At 34.1% G+C, this 20,911-nt stretch overlaps 3 protein-coding genes and 1 non-coding gene across 14 annotated transcripts in view; 2 read left to right on the forward strand and 2 right to left on the reverse strand.

Moving 5' to 3' along the window:
- Nlg-5 (neuroligin 5) overlaps nt 1-5,292 on the forward strand; it is a 254,643-nt gene extending 249,351 nt beyond the window's left edge. For all 9 annotated transcript variants that reach the window (XM_083101777.1, XM_083101771.1, XM_083101772.1 and 6 more), the window contains 2 exons: nt 87-233; nt 313-5,292. In XM_083101777.1, the coding sequence (XP_082957903.1) occupies nt 87-233; nt 313-950 (785 nt within the window). In that variant the 3' untranslated portion in view covers nt 951-5,292. The remainder of the gene's footprint in view (nt 1-86; nt 234-312) is intronic.
- On the reverse strand, nt 4,924-8,915 carry La (La autoantigen-like). 3 transcript variants are annotated; one of them, XM_083101782.1, is made up of 9 exons: nt 8,830-8,915; nt 7,752-7,929; nt 7,460-7,597; nt 6,952-7,305; nt 6,642-6,787; nt 6,450-6,531; nt 6,088-6,357; nt 5,876-6,011; nt 4,924-5,672 (listed from the first exon to the last, which is right to left on the reverse strand). In XM_083101782.1, the coding sequence occupies exons 1-9, from the start codon at nt 8,898-8,900 to the stop codon at nt 5,593-5,595; spliced, it is 1,455 nt and encodes a 484-aa protein (XP_082957908.1). In that variant the 5' UTR covers nt 8,901-8,915; the 3' UTR covers nt 4,924-5,592. The 3 variants fall into 3 exon arrangements, with proteins under 3 accessions (XP_082957908.1, XP_082957909.1, XP_082957907.1); XM_083101783.1 differs by lacking the exon at nt 8,830-8,915 and adding an exon at nt 8,054-8,147; XM_083101781.1 differs by lacking the exon at nt 8,830-8,915 and adding an exon at nt 8,050-8,102.
- On the reverse strand, nt 5,738-5,822 carry LOC145973958 (small nucleolar RNA U6-53/MBII-28). The gene has a single exon (XR_014439595.1). It is a non-coding gene; the product is annotated as a small nucleolar RNA U6-53/MBII-28 (small nucleolar RNA).
- A 5,492-nt stretch (nt 8,916-14,407) lies between the features above and the next one.
- Nucleotides 14,408-19,556, forward strand: Tctp (translationally controlled tumor protein). Its single transcript, XM_083101787.1, has 5 exons — nt 14,408-14,565; nt 15,000-15,070; nt 15,153-15,340; nt 15,839-16,108; nt 18,535-19,556. The coding sequence occupies exons 1-4, from the start codon at nt 14,538-14,540 to the stop codon at nt 16,068-16,070; spliced, it is 519 nt and encodes a 172-aa protein (XP_082957913.1). The 5' UTR covers nt 14,408-14,537; the 3' UTR covers nt 16,071-16,108; nt 18,535-19,556.
- The last annotated feature ends 1,355 nt before the right edge of the window (nt 19,557-20,911 follow it).

Consider the following 20,911-nt stretch of genomic DNA (forward strand, 5'->3'; position numbering starts at 1 on the left):
TTTATTATTAATTATATCTCTTGGTAAATTTTGGTACGCAAGAAGCAAGAAAACATTTATCTTTAAACGTCAAATATTTATTTCAGCATTAAAGCCAAAAATGAAAAGCCATTATCGCGGCCATAAAATGGCAGTATGGCTCAACCTGATACCACAGCTTCATCGTCCTGGTGACGATGACGTTTCCATGCGGCATCATCACTTCAGAGAACGAGGCGATCATTATTACGCAGGTATAATCATAGCTTTTCCCGAAATAAAAAAAAAATACATTCTTTCAATTAATATACTTGAATCTCTTCCATTATTCAGGACCGGTTCGGGATGAATGGTATACGCCATTGCCGTTGACAGGCACAACGCGGACGAGCGCTTCCTCGACCACTGCCTGCAGCACGTCTACCGGTGACGACAGCCTCATCGACGAGATTACGCCGATTCTCGACGATTCCGAAGACGACGCCGAGCTACTGCAGAGACTGGCATCTCGTCATTACTATAGCACTACTACCGCCCTAGCGATCACTGTGGGTGTCGGTTGCATCCTCCTAGTGTTAAACATGCTGATCTTCGCCGGAATTTACTATCAGCGTGATCGCGATAAAAAACGCGCCGCTATGGACTGCAGACCAAACGGACAGGAGTCCCTACCGATGACCACCAGGACGTCCATGAAGCCTTCCGAGAGCGCGCGACCCACGCAGGAGCCACCACCTTCGTACACCACCCTCGCGAGAAGTCCCTCGATCCAGGAACAGCAGCAACAGTCTCAGGGTAGCCCAGACTGCGAGCAATCGAACAGAAAGGAACCAAGAGGATCCGGTCATGGGACCAGCAAGGACTCGATTCCGCCAAAACCGCCCGCCAGAACGACCAGCTCACTCAGCACCACTGCCGGTAACACCAACACCATCAAGAAACGTGTGCAGATACAAGAGATATCCGTATAGCATTAGGGGTTGCCCCTAGAGGGCAACGCGCGAACGAAACGAGTGACTTTTGTAGACACGGAAAAGGCCACCTCGGCAGAGTCCAGATTTTGAATGACACTTTCTCATTTGATTAGCGAGGATGAACAGATTGGCCTGACTTGATGAAGGGAACTTCTCGTTTATATCGCGATTACGTGAGTGTAATGCGAAAGAACTCTCTCTTGTAACGGAATTATTTACGTTTGAATCGTGATTTCAAATACTTAACGATTGGAATTATGTATTTGACTGCAGTAGGATATTATTGCTGACTATTACTACTTGCAGTCCGCGACTATGGCTGACTTATAACGCGATCGCACTACTGAACTGTTATATACTGAACTGCAATGAACTGTTATTCCTTGGAAGACATTATTCCTTCTTTCTATCGGTGGAAGCGTAACATATTAATAGTGTTTGTTACGACTGATGTAAGACATGGTAGTTGCTACTTACAAGCGGACGACGTTCTCTATCTGGGAAAAAAAACTCATATATATTATAATTAAATATAAATACACATAAAACATGGCCAGTATGTTTTCTTTCTCTTGTATAATCTCCGTATATGCAGGAAAATAACAAGAATAATTAAAAAAATAATTAGAAGAATAATTTCCGTATTATACTTTTTAGAGAAAATAGAATTTGAAGAAATGAGAAAAAATTGATCATATATTTATATCACTATACAAAAAGAAAAAAACTGCCTATATATAATTATATAGAGACAATTTTTTCTCATTTCTTCAAAATTTCTTTTTTCTAAAATATAAATAAATAACGTGAAAATTATTCTTTTTATTAGTTTTCCCGTAGACGAACAGATTATGCAAAAAAAAGAAAACATATATAGACGTTTTACATATAATTATACATATATTTATATTTGATTATACATGGATTTATCTTTCCCGGAAATTGCTGTCTTGTTTTAGAAAAATATTCAGCGATTTCTAAAATAAACATCATAATTCGCGTAGTCCTATTAACCCCTTCACTGTCAGGGACCCCTATAGGGGTCAAAAAGTTCGTGCCACTTTTGCTTCATGGCCCCTATAGGTTAGGTTAGGTAGATGTCCTATAGGGGCATCTTGAAAAAAACATGTTATTACTGTTACGATTTGATTGTCCTTGAGTATTTTAAGGTTTCTGAGGTCGCTGAATTCGAATCTGAAATCAGAATTTCGAACTTCAAAATGGCGGATCAAAATTCAAAATAATTTTGGGTTTGAATAAAAATAGGTTTCTTATCGTTTTTGGGGTCGCCGAATTCGAATCTAATATCAGATTTTCCAAATTAAAAATTGCAAATTTAATATGGCGGACCAGAACAAATAGTTGCCATACATAAAAGATGTACACTTTTTTCTTCAATTACTTATAAATCCCGCTATCTGCCGAATCCAGGGTCACGAATTATCAAATCAAGCTGTTTGCACAGAAGTGGAAACGTATACCAGTTTTCAAAAAATAAAAAAAAGTAAAAAAACGCAGTGTCAATAACCGCCACGTCCTCGATTCGTAACTCTGGGTTCGGCAGAGAGCGGGATTTAAAAATAATTGAAGAGAGAAATATACAACCTTTATGTATGTCAACCATTTGTTCGAACTCTGGTCCGCCATATTGGATTTGCCATTTTCAATTTGGAAAATCTGATATTAGGTTTGGATTTTGCAACCCCAAAAATGATACACATTTTTATTGAAATCCAAAATTATTTTGAATTTTGATCCGCTATATTGGATTCACCATTTTGAATTTTGTAATTCTGGCTTCAGATTCGGATTCAGCGACCTCAATAATATTTATACTGACGTATTCGTGCAATTTTAAAAACTTTTTTCTTCAACACACTTTTGGCACGGAAAGTTTCTTTTCGCTGGATTGTGAAGGGGCTGTTAAGTATAGTCTCCATACTGGAGACTCAAGAAGATATCTTTTCAAGGAATTTTTGTTATAATTGAAGATGTCGATATACGTTTCCTAGCCATTCAATTCATCGGAATACGAGTTCTGATTCTCTTTTAAAGATCACGAAAAAAATTCGGTGGCCTTAAAAATACATCACACTACACGAAGGTAGGTACATACAGGCAACGTATCGATATCTTCGATATTACGAAGAGCGGAATTATCACGGATGAAACCTCGTATGATTGAAACTCTGTAACGCACGGAGATTCGAGGATATCTCTGTCTAAAAAGCAATTATGCGTATAAGAATACCTGTGCACGGATCGGTGCACAGTAATTTCCGTGACCTCGATTCGAGAGATCGCTCTTGAAACGATCAGAATACCAAAGTCACGTACACGATTCGCATACCATCGCATACCTCGTCGACTGCTTTGTGAGGCATCGATTGGAAGGAAGAGACACTCGATTCCAAACGGATCAAACGGATCGGACACGCTTATTCGCGAGCGAGACGAAAGCTCTACCCGTCTGTAACTACAAGTATCACTTGTACTCGCTTGCGTGAGATTGTGACAGCGTCAGTCGTACCTTTTGACCGATCCTGCCAAAGAGAAATAGCTTAATAAATCTTGCGAAATTTACTCGGGTGAGAGACGTAATTCTCCGACTGCAATCGCCGATGCATTCGACGATGCCAAAGCCGTTAGAAGTGGGGCTGAGTGTCCTTCTGATAGAGCGAATAGTCTGACAATCGCGATTATCGAAATCGCGACTAGAATTCCTGATGTCTGAAGATATAGACGCTCATAATACATCATTTTCTCTCTTACTTTTTTTATAAAACGCAATTCTCAAGGATCTGTTGATTTGGAGACATGTATGTTTCCAGTATATTCTCCATCTATCGCGAATATAAAATTATAGAAAATTATATACGAATGAATGCAAATATATTGTTGAAATATGGACATTAAGGAAGAATTATTGATATATTAATATATTTATATTATCTAAGATTTAAAATTAAAAATTGTTATTTTTGAAATTAAAAATTGTTATTTAAAAGTTGATTTAATTAAATTATGTGATTTTATAACTGTTCTACATCTTAACTGAAAATCCTTTTATCTTGCTTATAAAATTCTTAATTTTAAGAGTTGAAATTGTTGAAAATTGTTAATTTTAAATTAAAATTGTTTATAAAGATGGAGATATACAAATACATTGATACGAGCTTCTGTTGATGAGACTCGGACATTTTTTTAAGAGAAAGTTTATGAACAATATTAATAGTCCTTTGTATCGCGGCCTTTCTGAACCGAGATTATCGCTGAGATAAAATATGCTCAAAAATGTAATAATGAAAAAAGGTAATTTCTCTCTTAAAGTAAAGTTAAAATTATCAAAGATTTGTATAGAACACTCTCTCTCTCTCTTTCTCTCTCTCTCTTTCTCTTTTCCACGACCAAGTATCCTAAGACGTGATCGCGCTCGTGTTTGCAGAGATACATTTTGTCTTTGCAGAGAGTCTTTAATCTCGAATTAATATTCATGACCTGATTCTTGTGTACCGTCAGACTTCACAGAGGTATTATATAAGTTTTGATAGTCACTTTCATCATTTCGTGCGCAACTAAATCGATCTACGAGAAAAAAATAAAATGCACTTTTCACAGGATATATCATGGATGTAATACAATAATATAATAGTATCGAGTGTGACAAAAATTCAGTCAAAATACAAAAAGCGAACGACACTACGGACGCGATCATTGATAGATTTTTACTCGCATAAAAATTCCTAAATGACAAGTTTGTATCTCGTTTATATCCTAATTATTGAAACTATGGTAAAATCGTGAGTCTGAAAATCATTCATATATTACGATAACGCTTTATGAGAACTGAATTTTCTAACGCAATTCAAATGTTATATATCCTACATGGAAAAAAGAACCACGCAACCTTTTCCATCTAGAATATTCCGAGTAAGCGAGTTTCAAGATCGTTAAAAATCAAGAGACTGTCTAAAGTAATAAGATTTATTTAATCGATCGCATTGTACGACTTCCTCGGCATGAAATTATACATATGTATCGATACAATTAAGAAAACATAAACTTGTAATTAAGAATACCATGTAGCGTAATGCACACAGATTCGGTGTCGCTCGATCGGTAACTTGTATTACAATAATTTTAAGTATATACGTTATTACGTGTAATTTTTCAAAGTATCATTCGCGAATGATCGGATATTTGACAACACGTTGTGATACTTGCGTGAAGGTAGTATCGACGCACTTAAGATGGCAGTGAAATTTAAATGCGTGTTATAGTTTAGAAAATCAATTTGTAAATTTCACTGTACAACAATAAATGCCAATTTATAAAGATATACACGACTTTTCTTTATCAGTCATATTATTCGTTGGACTTTTAATCAACTGAAATGTTAATGTTATAAATATCATGTAACAAATATAGACAAAACTATATTTTCAAAGTACCTTATATCATATACATCGAGAATGAAAATATAATAAAAATTAAAGTTTACATATAAGGTCGGCTTCTAAGAAGTAAATGTATAACTTATACTAGCAATAATTCAGTGTTTTTCTTTTATACAACTTGTCAATACATTGAAAATACAGTGGCACATTATATGCCTTAAAAGTATGAGGATAAGTCGATCTTATTCGAGAGCCATCTTCTTGGCTGGAACTACGTTAGGAGCGGGACTGTTATTTCTCTTCTTTCCTCGCACGTTACGTCCTTAGAATACAAAAAAATTAATATCTATTTCTTTAAATTATAGATTATTTTTTATCATCATATAGAAAATTCAGTAATTTAAAGAGTTTAACTCAGCGAAATCCAAATGTATGATTTCTCAGTATTAGCATGGCAATAGCATCATTAATATATACATTATGATCGATAAAATAGTAGTATTTTCAAAATTGAATGATTCTTACCTTTTTTACCACTTCGTTTTCCTTTGCTATATTTCTTTTTCGACGCCGCTATTTCTTCCATCGTTTTTGCCAGGTACTTGTCTTCCTCTTCACCTTCAAGAACTTTGTAAATAACTTCAACTTCGCCAATTACCACCTTGGAAGATAATTTAATTGTTACACTCGATTATTATGATTCTAAAAGCATAATCCAAAAGTTATATATTTCTCACCTTTCCTTCATTTGTCTTTTCTAACAAAGATTTAGCAGCATTTTCTCCTTGCAGACGTACCCATCCTTCTGTATCCCCTCTTCGAAAATCAATATATGCAATATCTGCATCAAATTTGTTTAAAGATTCTTTTATATCTTCTCTTGTACATATTTTGGAAACACCAGAAAAGTAAAGGATTGAACCTTTTGGTAATTTATTATCTATATTAGTATCTGTTTCTGCTAATGTCTGGTCTGTTTTATCAATTTCTATTTCCTTTTCTTCTGCCTAAACATATTAAAATCATAATTTTGAAAAATTAAGTTAAAATTAATCTACATTTAAATTATACATCTTTTCTATTTATTTTCCTCACTTACAGTAACTGATTTCTTTGATTTATCTGCTTTCTTTTTTCTACGTTCCTCCTTTTCTTGAGCTTTTTCTAGATTGTAATTTGCACTATAAAAATTATATCAAATTCACATAAATAAATATATGTTATAAATCAAATATATTATACGATTAAAAAAAAAATGTGTATATAATTCCATACAAATATTTTTACTTACGCCCATTTTCTTATTAGTTCAGTATCCCCATATTTTATAGATTCTATATTCATAAAAGCTTTTGCACCATCCAAAGTCTGAAATTGTACAAAAACAGATCCTTTGAACTTATAAACTTTATCTTTATTATCTTGATATTTCCTCATCTGTAAAATAAAATAATTCTCTTTAAAAATCGATACATATTTATAATAATTTCTAATATTTATTGTTAGATCTATATCTAATTCCTAATTATAAAATTTTCCACATATAAAATCTTATCCATATGTAATTCCATAAATAATTTAATGCAAACAGATATACTTACCACAATTGTTTCAAATGGTTTATATGGATTGAAAAATTTTTTTAACTTATCAATATTTGTATCAGTTAATGGAAATCCCTTAACATAAACTGTTCTAGCTTCTTGAGCTTTTCTATATTCCTCATTATATTCTGGTAAAGGGTAATTTGGTGATCGTCGTATCTTCTTTCTATCTTCAGAAATTTCTATCAGATCGCTACTTTCAAGAGCTTTCAAAATTACATCAATATTTTTGCTAAGGTTGGCTAATAGCTTGAAGTTTAACATAACAGTCATGGGAATCCAGCCTTCGTCTAGTTTTGTTTGTTCAATGAGAAATTTGTCCCTCTGCATATTTACATTGCCAAAGTAATACTGTGAAAAGAAAATAAATAAAAGCATAAAACATTGATACTTGTTTATTATTTTTATTTCTTATGATGTTATTTTTGTAAAGCATTATGGTGTAGACGTTACTTTTATAGACTATTATGGTTTTGTTTCTTACAAAAGAAAAAAACATATATACCTCTATTTGGTCCTTGATTTTTTCCAAAAGTTCTTTAGTAGGTTCTTCAGCTGTAGGTTCTTCAGCTGTAGGTTTTTCAGCTGTAGGTTCTTCAGCTTCTTCACTTGCATTATCTGCAGCGTCAACAATATCATTGACCTAAAATAAAAACATACAAGTCTAAAATGTTGCCACTTTTTCTTGGTCGTTACTTTTTACACGTCGATTTTCTTGCATCAGTTAAGATACGATTTTTCAATACAAGGGATATAAAAGACAAAATTATTTTACGAAAACAAAATACGATGCATACCTCTACTTCGGCGTTAGCCTTCTCTGAAATTTCCGCGGTTGGTTCTTTCGCATCGTTTGTATTGTCGGCGTCCACAGTCGGCACGTTTTTAACCTCATCAACGGCGTCACCGTTCAAACGGTCATCGTTTGTTTCCTCTTTACCGTTCTCCATATTAATAATATTCGATCTGCAATATCTATAGGAAAAAAATACAAACAATGCACTTTCAAAAAACGATAGCTCCCAAACTACGTTTTATAATCTTAATCTCTGGTATTTTTCGAAAAAAGAAAAACGAAGCCCTCGTTTCACACACGTGCCCTGCTTAAGCTGTCGAGAGCGGAAATGACGCATAAAACTAAAGCTGCCAGATCCACGATCACGATTTGCGACGCGGCAACACGCAATAGTAATAGAGGGGGGAACGCAAGGGTGAGGGAGAGAGCAGAGGTCGGCGGTCGGTGTTTCCATGGTGTAAGTAGACAAGGTGAACCATTGCGCATAATGGCGGAGGTCTGAGATCTTGACCAATCAGAACTTGAGCTTTTAGGCAGCGCGCTGTTTGAAAGTTTCAAAAATGAAATGAGATTGTATCTCACGCAATTTGGATAAAAATATGTTGTATTTAATATAAATATTACAGAAGCGAAGTATGACTATACAGATTATTTATTGCACATATGTTTGAGTTTTCTTTTTTCTTTTTTAATACAGTTTTGTATTTTGCAATTTTTAACACAGCACACTGGCATTTTCAGCATATTTTAATCACGATGAGAACAACATTCAACCGATAATTAATAACGATCAGTTCAACTCATGTTTAACTCATTCAATGTGACAGTGAAAGTATATAAGCAGCCATATTGGTCCATATTCTGGATCCTCTTTTATCGATAAAAGTGCCTCTAAAAGTGGCTTACAGCCAATCAAAAGGCTTATAAGCCACTTTTAAAGGCACTTTTATCAATAAAAGAGGATTCAGAATATGGACCATTGAATTTCGCATAAAAGCTCAAAACGTAATTGACTGACTGTCCCCCACTTATTTTAATCTACTGCGCATCTATCGGAATGGTTCACCTTGTCTACTTACACCATGGGCGTTTCGGCTAGCTTCGGATAGTAGAAGAGGATAGAGACGGAATAATATTGGGTGCTTTCCATTTAGCGACACAAATCGACACAAGTGTCAATGGCCGCATTCAGCGGACTCAACCGCTAAGTAGCAATCGAACATGATTGGTTTCTACTTTCAGGTCCGACCAATCAGCGTCGAATTACATCGGAAAATCTAGTAATGTTGCCCAACTGTTGAGTCTGCTGAATGCGGCCATTCTATCTTTGTTTGTGTTATTCACTGAAAAAAAATAGAATAATGCTTGTGTCGACTTGTGTCGCTAATGCCTGTTTCTACCAACGTCGTTTAACCTTAATCTTAGCTTAACTCACTCTTTGTCTCCTTCTAACTGTTCCTTTAGAAAGAGACAAAGAATGAGTTAAGCTAAGATTAAAGCTCCTTGCACAATGCTAGGCAACAGGCAATAAGAACAGAAATAGTATCTATTCTCTGCTCCTATTGGCGAATATTTTCTGTTCTGCGTAATTATTGGTGAATAGTTTCTATTCCTTAATTTCTATTGCCTGTTGCCTAGCATTGTGCAAGGGGCTTTAAGTTAAACGACGTTGGTAGAAACAGGCATAAGGCCCAGTTCCACAACTCGAGTTAACCCGAGTTTAATACGTTAAACTGGGTCCTGATTGGTCCATTCGCCACTTAAACTCGGATTAACTAGATTGTGGAACTGGGCCTAAATGGAAAGCACCCATTGGAAGTGCCTCGTTTGACCACGTTGCGATTGACCAGAGCCAATTATATCAACCTATGCCGAGGGTAACCAGCAACAATTGACCAATCAAAGAGTCCTATTTTGAATTGGCCAACTGGCGACGTGGTCAATCGGATACCACTCGGCGTAGTGTAGTGCATGAGGTGCATGACTAGTACGCTGCATGTCGCTGGTTCAAATCTTTGGGTGCGTTCGTTTACGCAGTCGCTGCCGCAGATGTCATTCGTTTATCTATAGTGTACGTGATGTAAACTATAGATAAACAAATGACATTTGCGGCAGCGACTGCATAAACGAATGCACCCTTTTACTAAAGTCACTAGATATACAAAGTACCGCAATCCATAAAGCGTCGTCTACAATGAGATTTTAAGGCGTAAGACTTAAGAAATTGACCAATCACAATCAAGTATTAAGAGAATACTCAACTTTTACATTTAGGCCCATATTCTGAATCCTCTTTTATCGATAAAAGTGCCTCTAAAAGTGGCATATAAGCCTTCTGATTGACTACAGGTCGCTTTTAGGAGTACTTTTATCGATAAAAGAGGATTCAGAATACGGGCCTTAATCTTTAGTATTTAGTAATAGCATATAAAGATTAACAAAATAAAGAAAAAAAATAAAACAATATAAAAGAAATTGAACATGCAAAACATTAATTAAAATATTTTTTGTACTACAAAATACTGTAATTAAAATACTGTATGCATTATAAAAAATTAATTAAAATATTTTATATATTCCAGAACATTTATTAAATATCTTCACGATATATCCTTTAGCTAAAGAGTTGCAAAACGATGCTGTATATCCACCCGTTATTTAATTTTTTCTAATATATTTTACAACGTAGACTGTGATAGACTGTCATGAGCATGCGTGAGCGCATCACCTGATAGCAAGACTCTTATTATAGGATTTCTAGTACGAGTTAATCGCTCCTGAGATAGATTATTAAATGTCACTCACCAATCACAATCATTCCTCTGAAGACTAATGTTTTATTTGTATGAAGAATATAATGCTAGATTTCTGTATGTAATATTAGATATTATAGAATAGTATATAAAAATGGGGAGTGCCTCGTTTGACCACGTTGCGATTGACCACAATTATATCGACCTGTGCCTAGGGTAATCAGCAACGATTGAGCAATCAGAGAATCCTATTTTAAACGATATAAAACGAATATAAAACGTAGTTTGAGAGTTATCGTTTATTGGCCAATTGGCGACGTGGTCAATCGGGTGTCATCCATAAAAATGTATAATAATATATAACACTGTATAATAGTTTATAAGAGGTGATTGATAATAAAGATCGTCAAATCGCCAGTTCAGAAATTTTGGGACTGTCATAATTACTCAAGAAAGAAGAAGTCAAAAATTAATACGTTTTTCTGTTCGACGTAGCCTGAAGTCCCGAACGTACACGCGCACATGGTAGATGCTTGTATGCGTCATACTATTGTATGCTATTCGGAGTCGGAATCTGACGTTACTGGATGCAAATCATTCTCTTCTAAAATGCGATATACCGTGGATCGCCCTATACCGAGTGTACGAGCTATGCGGCATATATTCCTTGGTTTTTCTTCAAGCGCTCGCAGAACTTTTTCGTCGATGCGACTATGCGCGTGATGGTGTAATGGTACATCAATATGTCGTTTGTGCGTCACAAGAAGTCCTGTTTCTCTTGCTCGTTGGATACAGCTCAATACGGTTTTGTTTGACGGATGCCGCTCACGATTGGGAAATCGTTCTGCGTACAAACGCATTGCTGCAGAGGCATTTTCCCCGGCCATTCCGTAACAGATAATCATATCTGTATATTCTTCTGCCGTATAACCCATTATGCACGTTAAGTAAAGCCTACACACCAAAGTATATCGACGTCAGATGCAACGGTTTTTATTCTCTCTACTCACGCACACAAAGCACGAAGTCGAGAATGTGGGCCTGTTCTTTTTAGCTGCACTGCTGCACTAGTGCAATTAGTTAGAGTGAAAGAAGGTATGTTTGGCCGGTATTCATAGTCCGATCTTATATTTAAGATTGTCTTAGGCCGGTATTCATAGTCCGATCTTATATTTAAGATTGTCTTAAGTCTGGTCCGAGGTTGACTTAAGACCTCATTCAACCAATCAAATGGCTGCGTAGCATTTCAAGCTCGAACTTAAGACGATCTCAAATATAAGATCGGACTATGAATACCGGCCTTAAGTCTGGTCCGAGGTTGACTTAAGACCTCATTCAACCAATCAAATGGCTGCGTAGCATTTCAAGCTCGAACTTAAAACGATCTCAAATATAAGATCGGATTATGAATACCGGCCATAGTCTCTTTCTAACTTATTGCACTAGTGCAGCAGTGCAGCTAAAAAGAACAGACCCTGTGAGCGTACAAACGAGAACTGGTGCTTTAGGGCCCTGGAATACAAAAATATATAAGCAGTTAGGGCCCTGGCACACAAAAATACGTAAGCAGTAAAACGTAGTCAGTAAGGAAATCGACCAATCGGAATTCTTACGTTTTCTTACGTTTTAATATGGCTGCCTTACTGCTCAATCATGATTGGTCAATTTGCTTACTGACTACGTTTTATTGCTTACGTTTTTTTGTGTGCCATGGCCTTAAAGACGTGAACGGTAAAACGGCGTCTACAATGAGATTTTAAGGCGTAAGACTTAAGAAATTGATCAATCACAGTCGAGTATTCTCTTAATACTTGACTGTGATTGATCAATTTCTTAAGTCTTACGCCTTAAAATCTCATTGTACACGACGCATTAAGAAAATCAACAAATCGGAATTCTTACGTTTTCATATGGCTACCTTATGGCCTCCGCACAAGGTGTTCCGTAATGGCCATCACACATAAAATTCCATAAGCACGTAAAACGTAAGCGTAAAAAAATCGACCAATCATACCCTTGGAGGGGCCAATAGTCGACCGTGATTGGTCGATTTTCTTACGCTTACGTCTTACATCGCTTAAGCCGGGTCTACAATAGGTAATTTAGGTCCAGTTCCACAACTTATTTTAACCGAAGTTTAGCTCGTTAAAGGAGGATTTACATTGCATCCAAAGCCCACTGTATCCAATCGGACGTCTTACATCGGACAATGGACGCAATGTAAATCTTCCTTTAACGAGTTAAACTTCGGTTAAAGTAAGTTGTGGAACTGGGCCTTAGGCCCAGTTCCACAATCCAGTTAACCCGAGTTTAAGTGACGAATGGACCAATCAGGACCCAGTTTAACGTATTAAGCCGACGGCACACGGTACGATTTTTCGTACTGGATTTGATAAGATTTAGTAAAATACTAAAAATGCACCAATCAGAATGCAGCATTTCTAATATTTTACTAAATCTTATCAAATCCAGTACGAAAAATTGTATCGTGTGCCGTAGGCTTTAAACTCGGGTTAACTCGAGTTGTGGAACTGGGCCTTAGGCCCAATTCCACAACTTATTCTAACCGAAGTTTAGCTCGTTAAAGGAGGATTTACATTGTGTCCCAAACCCATTATATCCAATTAAATGTCATACATCGGACATTTAACGCAATGTAAATCCTTCTTTAACGAGTTAAACTTCGGTTAATGCGTCGTCTACAATGAGATTTTAAGGAGACTTAAGGCGTAAGATTTAAGAAATTGACCAATCACAGTCGAGTATTCTCTTAATACTTGACTGTGATTGGTCAATTTCTTAAGTCTTACGCCTTAAGTCTCCTTAAAATCTCATTGTAGACGACGCTTAAAAGTGATGTTCGTTTACACGCAAGGATTTATTTTATCACTATTCCTCTTTACTTTAACTTATTGGCAGTTTTTGTATACTCGTCACTCGTTGATACTTGATTATTCAGGTTGGCAATACGATTGTTATAACTCTCGTAGCGTTTACACGTCTTCTTAAAGCCGGATTTGTAAAGCCCCTTGCACAATGCTAGGCAACAGGCAATAGAAATAAGGAATAGAAACTATCACCAATAAATACGCGGAACAGAAAATATTTGCCAATAGGAGCAGAGAATAGATACTATTTCTGTTCTTGTTGCCTGTTGCCTAGCATTGTGCAAGGGACTTAAGTCTACTACTTTTCCTCAGCACGGGGCCTATTACGGTTTTTGAAACAAAGTGAAAATAACAAAAGTGAGGAAATTTACTAGAGTATCTACAATTTCATTTGTCGAAATCTAGTAAATCTGTTCACTTTTGTAATTTTCACCTCGCTTCAAGAACCGTAAGGGCTCGTTCCCACTGAGCTCGTCACGCGTCGCGTCAACCAGCGTGAGCCAATCAAAACATCCCATTGTAATAACACGGAAAACATGTTATTACAATGGGATGTTTTGATTGGCTCACGCTGGTGACGCGACGCGTGACGCGCTCAGTGGGAACGAGCCCTAAGGGTGGGGTCCCATAGAGCGTACTACGGTATGCGCGTATCGGGCGTATTGAAAATCTGACCAATCGCAGACGTAACTTTCCCGTATCACAAACAGCGGAACCCAGGAGTAGCGTTACTACACTGGTGTAATAACATCGGCGTAAAGCACGGTTTACACGGCATCTAACATCAATAGTTGCAACAGCGGTTGTTACTAAACCTGATTTAACGTTGCCATGTAAACGTACTCACAGTTGGGCATTACTAAATTTTCCGATGTAATTCGACGCTGATTGATTGGACTTGAAAGTAGAAACCAATCATGTTCGATTGCTACTAGCGGTTGAGTCCGCTGAATGCGGCCATTACCTTTCTAGCAATTTTTGATCTTTATGGTACTAAGCTTTGTTCCTAAGAAAAATCTTCATGAGTCAAGTTGGCACACATACTCTCAGATACTCGCTGAATCTCCTTCTTTTCCGGTGCGCTCTGTTGAGTGACCGTGTCTTATTTAGTTTTAGCTGTAATTATATCTTTCTCCATCTTCCACAATGAGGATTTACAAGGATCTTTTCACCGGTGAGTGAACGACAAACGATTTTCGCAATCATAAGAGCTAATTATTTTTTATTTTCCAAGTCAAGATGTGATAATACACGAACAAAGAGGTTGATGACACTTCGAACGTTTTTGACGAGTTTTGAGAAATCCACAACTTTCAAATTATTTCTAAATGGAAATTTTGATATACACTTTTTTTTTATATTTCATGATAAATTAGCACGATTATTATACTTTAACGGTTTAGATTCTTTGATTGATACATATAACAATATATAAAATTCCTAACCTTCCCATATGTTCTTAACGATTCTCTCTGCGAGAGCAACGTGCTATTTATTAATATGAGATCTTGAATTCTGATATCGACATAAAATAATAATTTATAAATGCGCATAAAATAATTTATATCGTAAGTATATAATCTTATAACATTCTGTACATGCTTTTAGGGGATGAAATGTTCTCCGACACTTATAAAATCAAGCTGGTGGATGATGTGCTGTATGAAGTATATGGCAAAGTACATATTTATACATATAAAGTATTTTTTTCTTTTGTACAGAAGATTCGTACACTATACATATGTACTAATTATTTTTCAGTTAGTTACTCGTAAATCGGGCGAACTTAATATTGCCGGATTCAATCCCTCTGCAGAAGAGGCTGATGAAGGCACTGATGAGATGGTGGAATCTGGAGTCGATGTTGTGTTGAATCACCGGCTTCAAGAAACATTTGCCTTTGGAGATAAGAAATCTTACACCTTATATCTCAAGGATTATATGAAGAAGTAAGTATTTTTTTTATTATGGATCTCTTCATTTATTAAATAAAATTTTTTGGGATAGTTCAATTAAGTAAAAAACACTATCGTTGTGCATTTTGAAATAGAGTTGAAATATATAACTTTTGTTACATTATATATATATATATATATATATATATATATATATAATTTGTAATTATTTTATAATTGTTACATAAAAAAGATTTAGAAATATTGAGGTTAAATCATTTGATGATGAGTCTCGACAATATGACTCATTAAATCTCTTATACAGGCAAAATATTTTCAACTGTTTAATGATCACTAGAATAACGTTTTTAAAGAGAAAAATATTTCTCTCTAAAGAGAAAAAAAATAATAAATAGAGTAATATAGAATAATAAAAAAAAAGTATTAAAAAAATAAAAATTTTTAAACCTTTAAACAAGAGAGAGAAAGAGATTTCTATACATGAAAGAATATGCACATTTATAATATATGCATACTTTTCTTTTTTTACAGGCTAGTAGCAAGGCTAGAAGAAAAAGCACCTGATCAAGTAGAGGTTTTTAAGACTAACATGAACAAAGTTATGAAGGATATTCTGAGCCGTTTCAAGGAGCTGCAATTTTTCACCGGTGTTTCAATGGACATTGACGGCATTGTAGGCCTCATGGAGTACCGTGAGATCGATGGCGACTCTGTGCCTGTACTCATGTTCTTCAAGCATGGTCTTGAAGAAGAAAAGTTCTAAATAATTCTTAGATATTCAATAAAATATGGACAAATTTTGTGAGTCATACTTTTATTTATCATTTGTTATCTTTATGTAGTAGTAGTAAGTTTATTCTTCCAGTTATTGCCAAGAAGGGACTTGGTTACAATGTTTGTCTAACCATTCATCCATTCATACCTTTTAACCAAATAATTGTTACATATTACTTATATATATCTATTAACATTTATTTCATTTATTTACAAATCATAATTTCGTATGCCTATTTATATATATATATATATACTTTTCAAATTCTATATCTTTTACATCTTACTTTTATGCCTTTATATCTCTATACTTTTTACATTTTACATATACATACATACATACATATCTATTTACTTACATACAAGCATACCCATATATATATCTACTTATATACATATACATATATACATTTATTTATACACTTTAAATTTTATCTTATCACATTTTACCACATATTTCCGCTTATATTATATCTTGTATCATATCTTAGTATCTGAATTGTATCATCCCTATTGCTTTCTTTCTTATTTGTACTTTTATTTATACTTTTTATTTATGTTTTCTTTACCTCATTGTTTTCTATTCCTAAATCTTACAATTATCTATTTCTATTTCTTTTATATATAGGTTTATATAGGCTCTTTGAACTGTTCTATACACTTTATTCTTTCTCCTCTTTTTTTTTCTTTTTCTTTCCATAGACTTTCTACAATTTTTCCTCTCCCTTCCTCTAAATCATCATTCAAAACTTTTTTAATCCTTTCATTTACATTTCTTCCTAGACCTGCAAACCACTCTTTCACTTTTACACACTCCTACATAATGTTCTATATTATCTAATGCTTCTTCGCAAAATACACATACCTTAAATTTTTCTTCCTTTATCTAATACCTATTATCTCTTTATTACCACATCTTAATCTTAATGCTCTCACCCATTCTCTCAATATCTATTTCTCTTCTAAGATAATTATTTCTTTCTATTTCCACTCCTAATTCTTTATATCTTTTGTTATACCTTGTATTCTTTATTCTATCTATCGTTTGCCTCTGAATATCCTTTTCTCTTTCTACTATCATATTTTCAATTTCCATCTCTAAACCTTTTTTCCACATATTCTCGATTTCTTCTATACTCCATCCATTCCTATTGAAAAATTTCTCTTTTTCCCTGCTATATAACACTGTTTTTCATGCTTACTTTTTCCTTCCATCACTTCATTAAGTTTTTCCTCTTTTTCTCTAATTTTTTACTCAAATCTCGCTCTACCTACTTAATATAATTTTCCACTCGACAATCGCTCTGATTCCCCATCCAATTTTTAATTTTTCCAAATCTAACTGCTTCAGAATTATATATCTTTGTGTACAAAAATCTAATCTGAAAATCCATCTTACGTAATCTAGCATTGTCTTTTCTAGCTTCTTCTTTCCTCCCCATATTTCAACTCTGTACGACATCACACTTTGAACCAGATAACTGTATAATACCCATCTCCTACTAAAATTGTCTTTACAGATTCTTTTTCCTAGCCCAAACTTTACTTGCTGCAATTCTCCTTTTACTACTTAATTCCCTAATGTGATCCGTATAATTTTACTTTTCCTATTAAAAGTGAAACCCAAATACTTGAAACTTTTTACCTCCTCAATTTTCCTATTTTCCCATTTTCATTTTTCTCTACTGCCCTTCCCACTACTATTAAATATCAATACTTTAGTTTTTATATGTGCATAATTCCATTTTTTTTCTCAAAAACCCTTTCAATGTATCCATCATATTTTCTAGAATTACTTTATTCTTTGCTAATAAAACTATGTCATCTGCATATGCTAATGACCATAATTTTTTTCTTTCTGCTCCTAAAGTTATACCTTTGATATTACTTTTCGCTAATTCCCTATCTAGATCCACAATGTATAAGTTAAATAGGGATGGACTCAGCATACATCTTTGTCTTATTTCTTTCTTCTTAGTAAAACTTCTTGTGTATCCGTCCCTCGTTCTTATCATGGTTTCTGTCTTCTCATATATATTCTTCACTCTTTTCATCAGTCTTTTGCGTACTTCCTTTTCTTCCATTATTTCTCATAGTTTCTTTCTATCTACCCTATCAAAAGCTAATTTCAGATCTCATTTGTTGTCTTTATGTATTATTATTAGATTTATGATTGAGCAGTTTTTACATCATATGTGTTAAAAATTAATATGGAAAAAATTAAGAAATTGTCAAATATAATATACATGTAAATTCGTGACCAACATATTTTTTTTGTGTTTGTCACTGCACAAACATGTTAGATCAAATTGGTTAACAGATTCCCGCTGTGATATCTTTCTGACCACAGCGTCTAATATGAACCAGATATCTTTAATAATGCAATTTTTATAATTTTGTTATATTTTTTATTATGGCATGAAATCTAATATATTTTTATATGTATTTTTCAGATAAACTGGAATCAAGACTGCACACATGCTACAAAGCTGTGAAATTTAGTTAAAAATATAAAACAATTCAATACTTCCAATCTTGGTTTACAATGCAATTAATTAAACCCAAATAAAATCTCCGTTTAATAACAATTCCTCGATAAATAGTTGTAAATATTCTGTAACAAGAAAAGAAAATGGCAACAACAGGAATCTTCGTTTATCTCAGAAGGTGTTATATTGTTTATGTCCAATTTATATTAGGCGATTTTTAATTTATATAAAAAAGATATATATATGGAAGATGGGGAAAGAATTTGCAGCGATGGACTTACCAGGGTAGTTTGAAAAGTTCTCGGCTTAACAAAGATATGCTAGAAATATCAAACTGCTATAATTTTTGACAAGTTTAATCTTGTAGTGGATTATTATTAAAATTTCAGATAGATGCGTTTGTTAGTTTCTTTGTTTCTATTGTATAAAGCATACATTTTTAAAATCAATTTTTAAGATCGAATATCGTACATAAAACATTCGGATTTAAAAAGTTTAACGCTAAAGAAATAAAAAATGAGCTTGATTCAATTTTAGCAGAGTCTTCACCATCATTTTCAATTGTTAAAAAAATAAGCTGCTGAATTTAAATGTGGTACGTCCACATGTGTCGTACGTCCATGAAAGATCGCTCAAAAACAGTTATGTCTGACAAAATTATTGAAAGAAAAATTTGATTCAAATATTGAAATAATCGATAAAACTAACGCTTATTTTGAAGGTTTAAAAAAATCGTATTATAGAGACGCTATTAAAAAGTTGGAATATCATTGGAATAAGTATACTGAGCTAAAAGGGGACTATGGAAAATAAAATAAATTTTGCCAAAAATCGTGTTTTCTTTGTCAGGCCTAAAACTTTTCGAATTATCCTCATAGAACAATGATGTAATGTTTACAATTATTATGTTAATACTAATAATGATTAACAATTTCTGAAACATATTTGACGTATAATGTCCATCATAAATAAAAAATTTTCCGTAATTTTTTATTTTACTACTTTTTCCCTTAATTATTTTATTCATTTTCCCTTCTTTCTTTAATTATCCCTCTTAATTCATGAATGTAATATATGTAATTTATGTAAACTATTATATATATATCTCTGAAACGCATCTAAACACAGTCATATGTAGATTTTTATGAAATATGAATGTGATTGTATTCCGGCTGCTGTTATTTTACTCGTGCGTTTAACTCTCAATTTCTTTGAACGATATAAGCTATGTATATATATTCGTCATGTGTCGCACTTAGTATACATTTGTGTAAGCAATTTCATTGTAAATTTCATTACAAATCTGACGCACACTGTGCGTAAAGAAGAGGAACTTTTTATTACCTTATAAAAACGAAAATATGATGCATGGAATTCTGAAATGTCTGCTAATGGTACAGCAATAAATATACTGCAAGAAAAAAATCGCTTTTGTGATCGTACCATTGACTCATTGATTTCCATTAAGCGCATGAGGAAAGATTTTACAAGGAAAACTGGTAAAAAAAAATACATGCTCTTCACTTCATAAAAATATTATATTTAGATAAGTCAGAATAGACGATCTATCTCTTGGCGCGAAACCGTACATTATATTTCTTTACTCAAGGATTGTTACTAGCCACATACTGTTGTACAAGTACACTCGTAGCACATCATTCCCTTGTTTTGCACATTCTTCAACAATTTCTCATCTTTTCTTATTCTCAATTTTTTTCTCTCTCTCTCTTTCGCTTATCTCTTACATCTCTCACGTTTCTCTCTCTACAGCGTATTACTTTATATACCCTCATTTCTCGCTTTCTGTGAATATATTACTCTTATTCTCTCTAAAAAAAAAAAAAACATTTGCTCTCTTCACCTGAGAACTCGACGCCTTCGTACGTGATACTTTGCACATGTTCCGTACCGTTATTTGAAAAAAGATGTATGTTTACATTTACAAAAGCGTATCTTAGTAGTTTAGTAGTAGTAAATAGCATAAGTATGTGTGTAGAGACAAATTCTTTTTATAATCTACAATGGATGCGCGAAACAAAATGTCCCACTATAACATTATAAACGAAATGTATAACTTACAGCTTAAAAAGATAAACTCTTGAGGGAGATGTACATACATACATACATACATCCATCCATCCATCATACATACATACATACATACATACATACATACATACATACATACATACATATACATATATAAATACAGGGTGGCCTATTTTAATCCATCCAGTCGAATATCTCGAAAACCAAGCCCGGGAGAGAAAAATGTTTCAGACAAAAGTTGTTCGGTTTCGAGGGGGCCATAAGATGGTACCATTGGTTTGACCTTGAAGAG

The sequence above is a fragment of the Camponotus vicinus genome, unplaced genomic scaffold, assembly GCF_025532165.1.
Source record: "Camponotus vicinus isolate PSW18456_S1 unplaced genomic scaffold, iyCamVici1.0 SCAF_6, whole genome shotgun sequence".
In the NCBI taxonomy this organism is placed as follows: domain Eukaryota; kingdom Metazoa; phylum Arthropoda; class Insecta; order Hymenoptera; family Formicidae; genus Camponotus; species Camponotus vicinus.

Coding starts and splice junctions, on each gene's coding strand:
- La (XM_083101782.1), bottom strand. CDS start 8,900: ATGGAAAGCACCCAATATTATTCCGTCTCTATCCTCTTCTACTATCCG. Junction 6,358..6,449: donor AATCAAAGAAATCAGTTACT/GTAAGTGAGGAA, acceptor TAATATGTTTAG/GCAGAAGAAAAGGAAATAGA. Junction 6,012..6,087: donor AAAAGACAAATGAAGGAAAG/GTGAGAAATATA, acceptor TTATCTTCCAAG/GTGGTAATTGGCGAAGTTGA.
- Tctp (XM_083101787.1), top strand. CDS start 14,538: ATGAGGATTTACAAGGATCTTTTCACCG. Junction 14,566..14,999: donor TTACAAGGATCTTTTCACCG/GTGAGTGAACGA, acceptor ACATGCTTTTAG/GGGATGAAATGTTCTCCGAC. Junction 15,341..15,838: donor CTCAAGGATTATATGAAGAA/GTAAGTATTTTT, acceptor CTTTTTTTACAG/GCTAGTAGCAAGGCTAGAAG.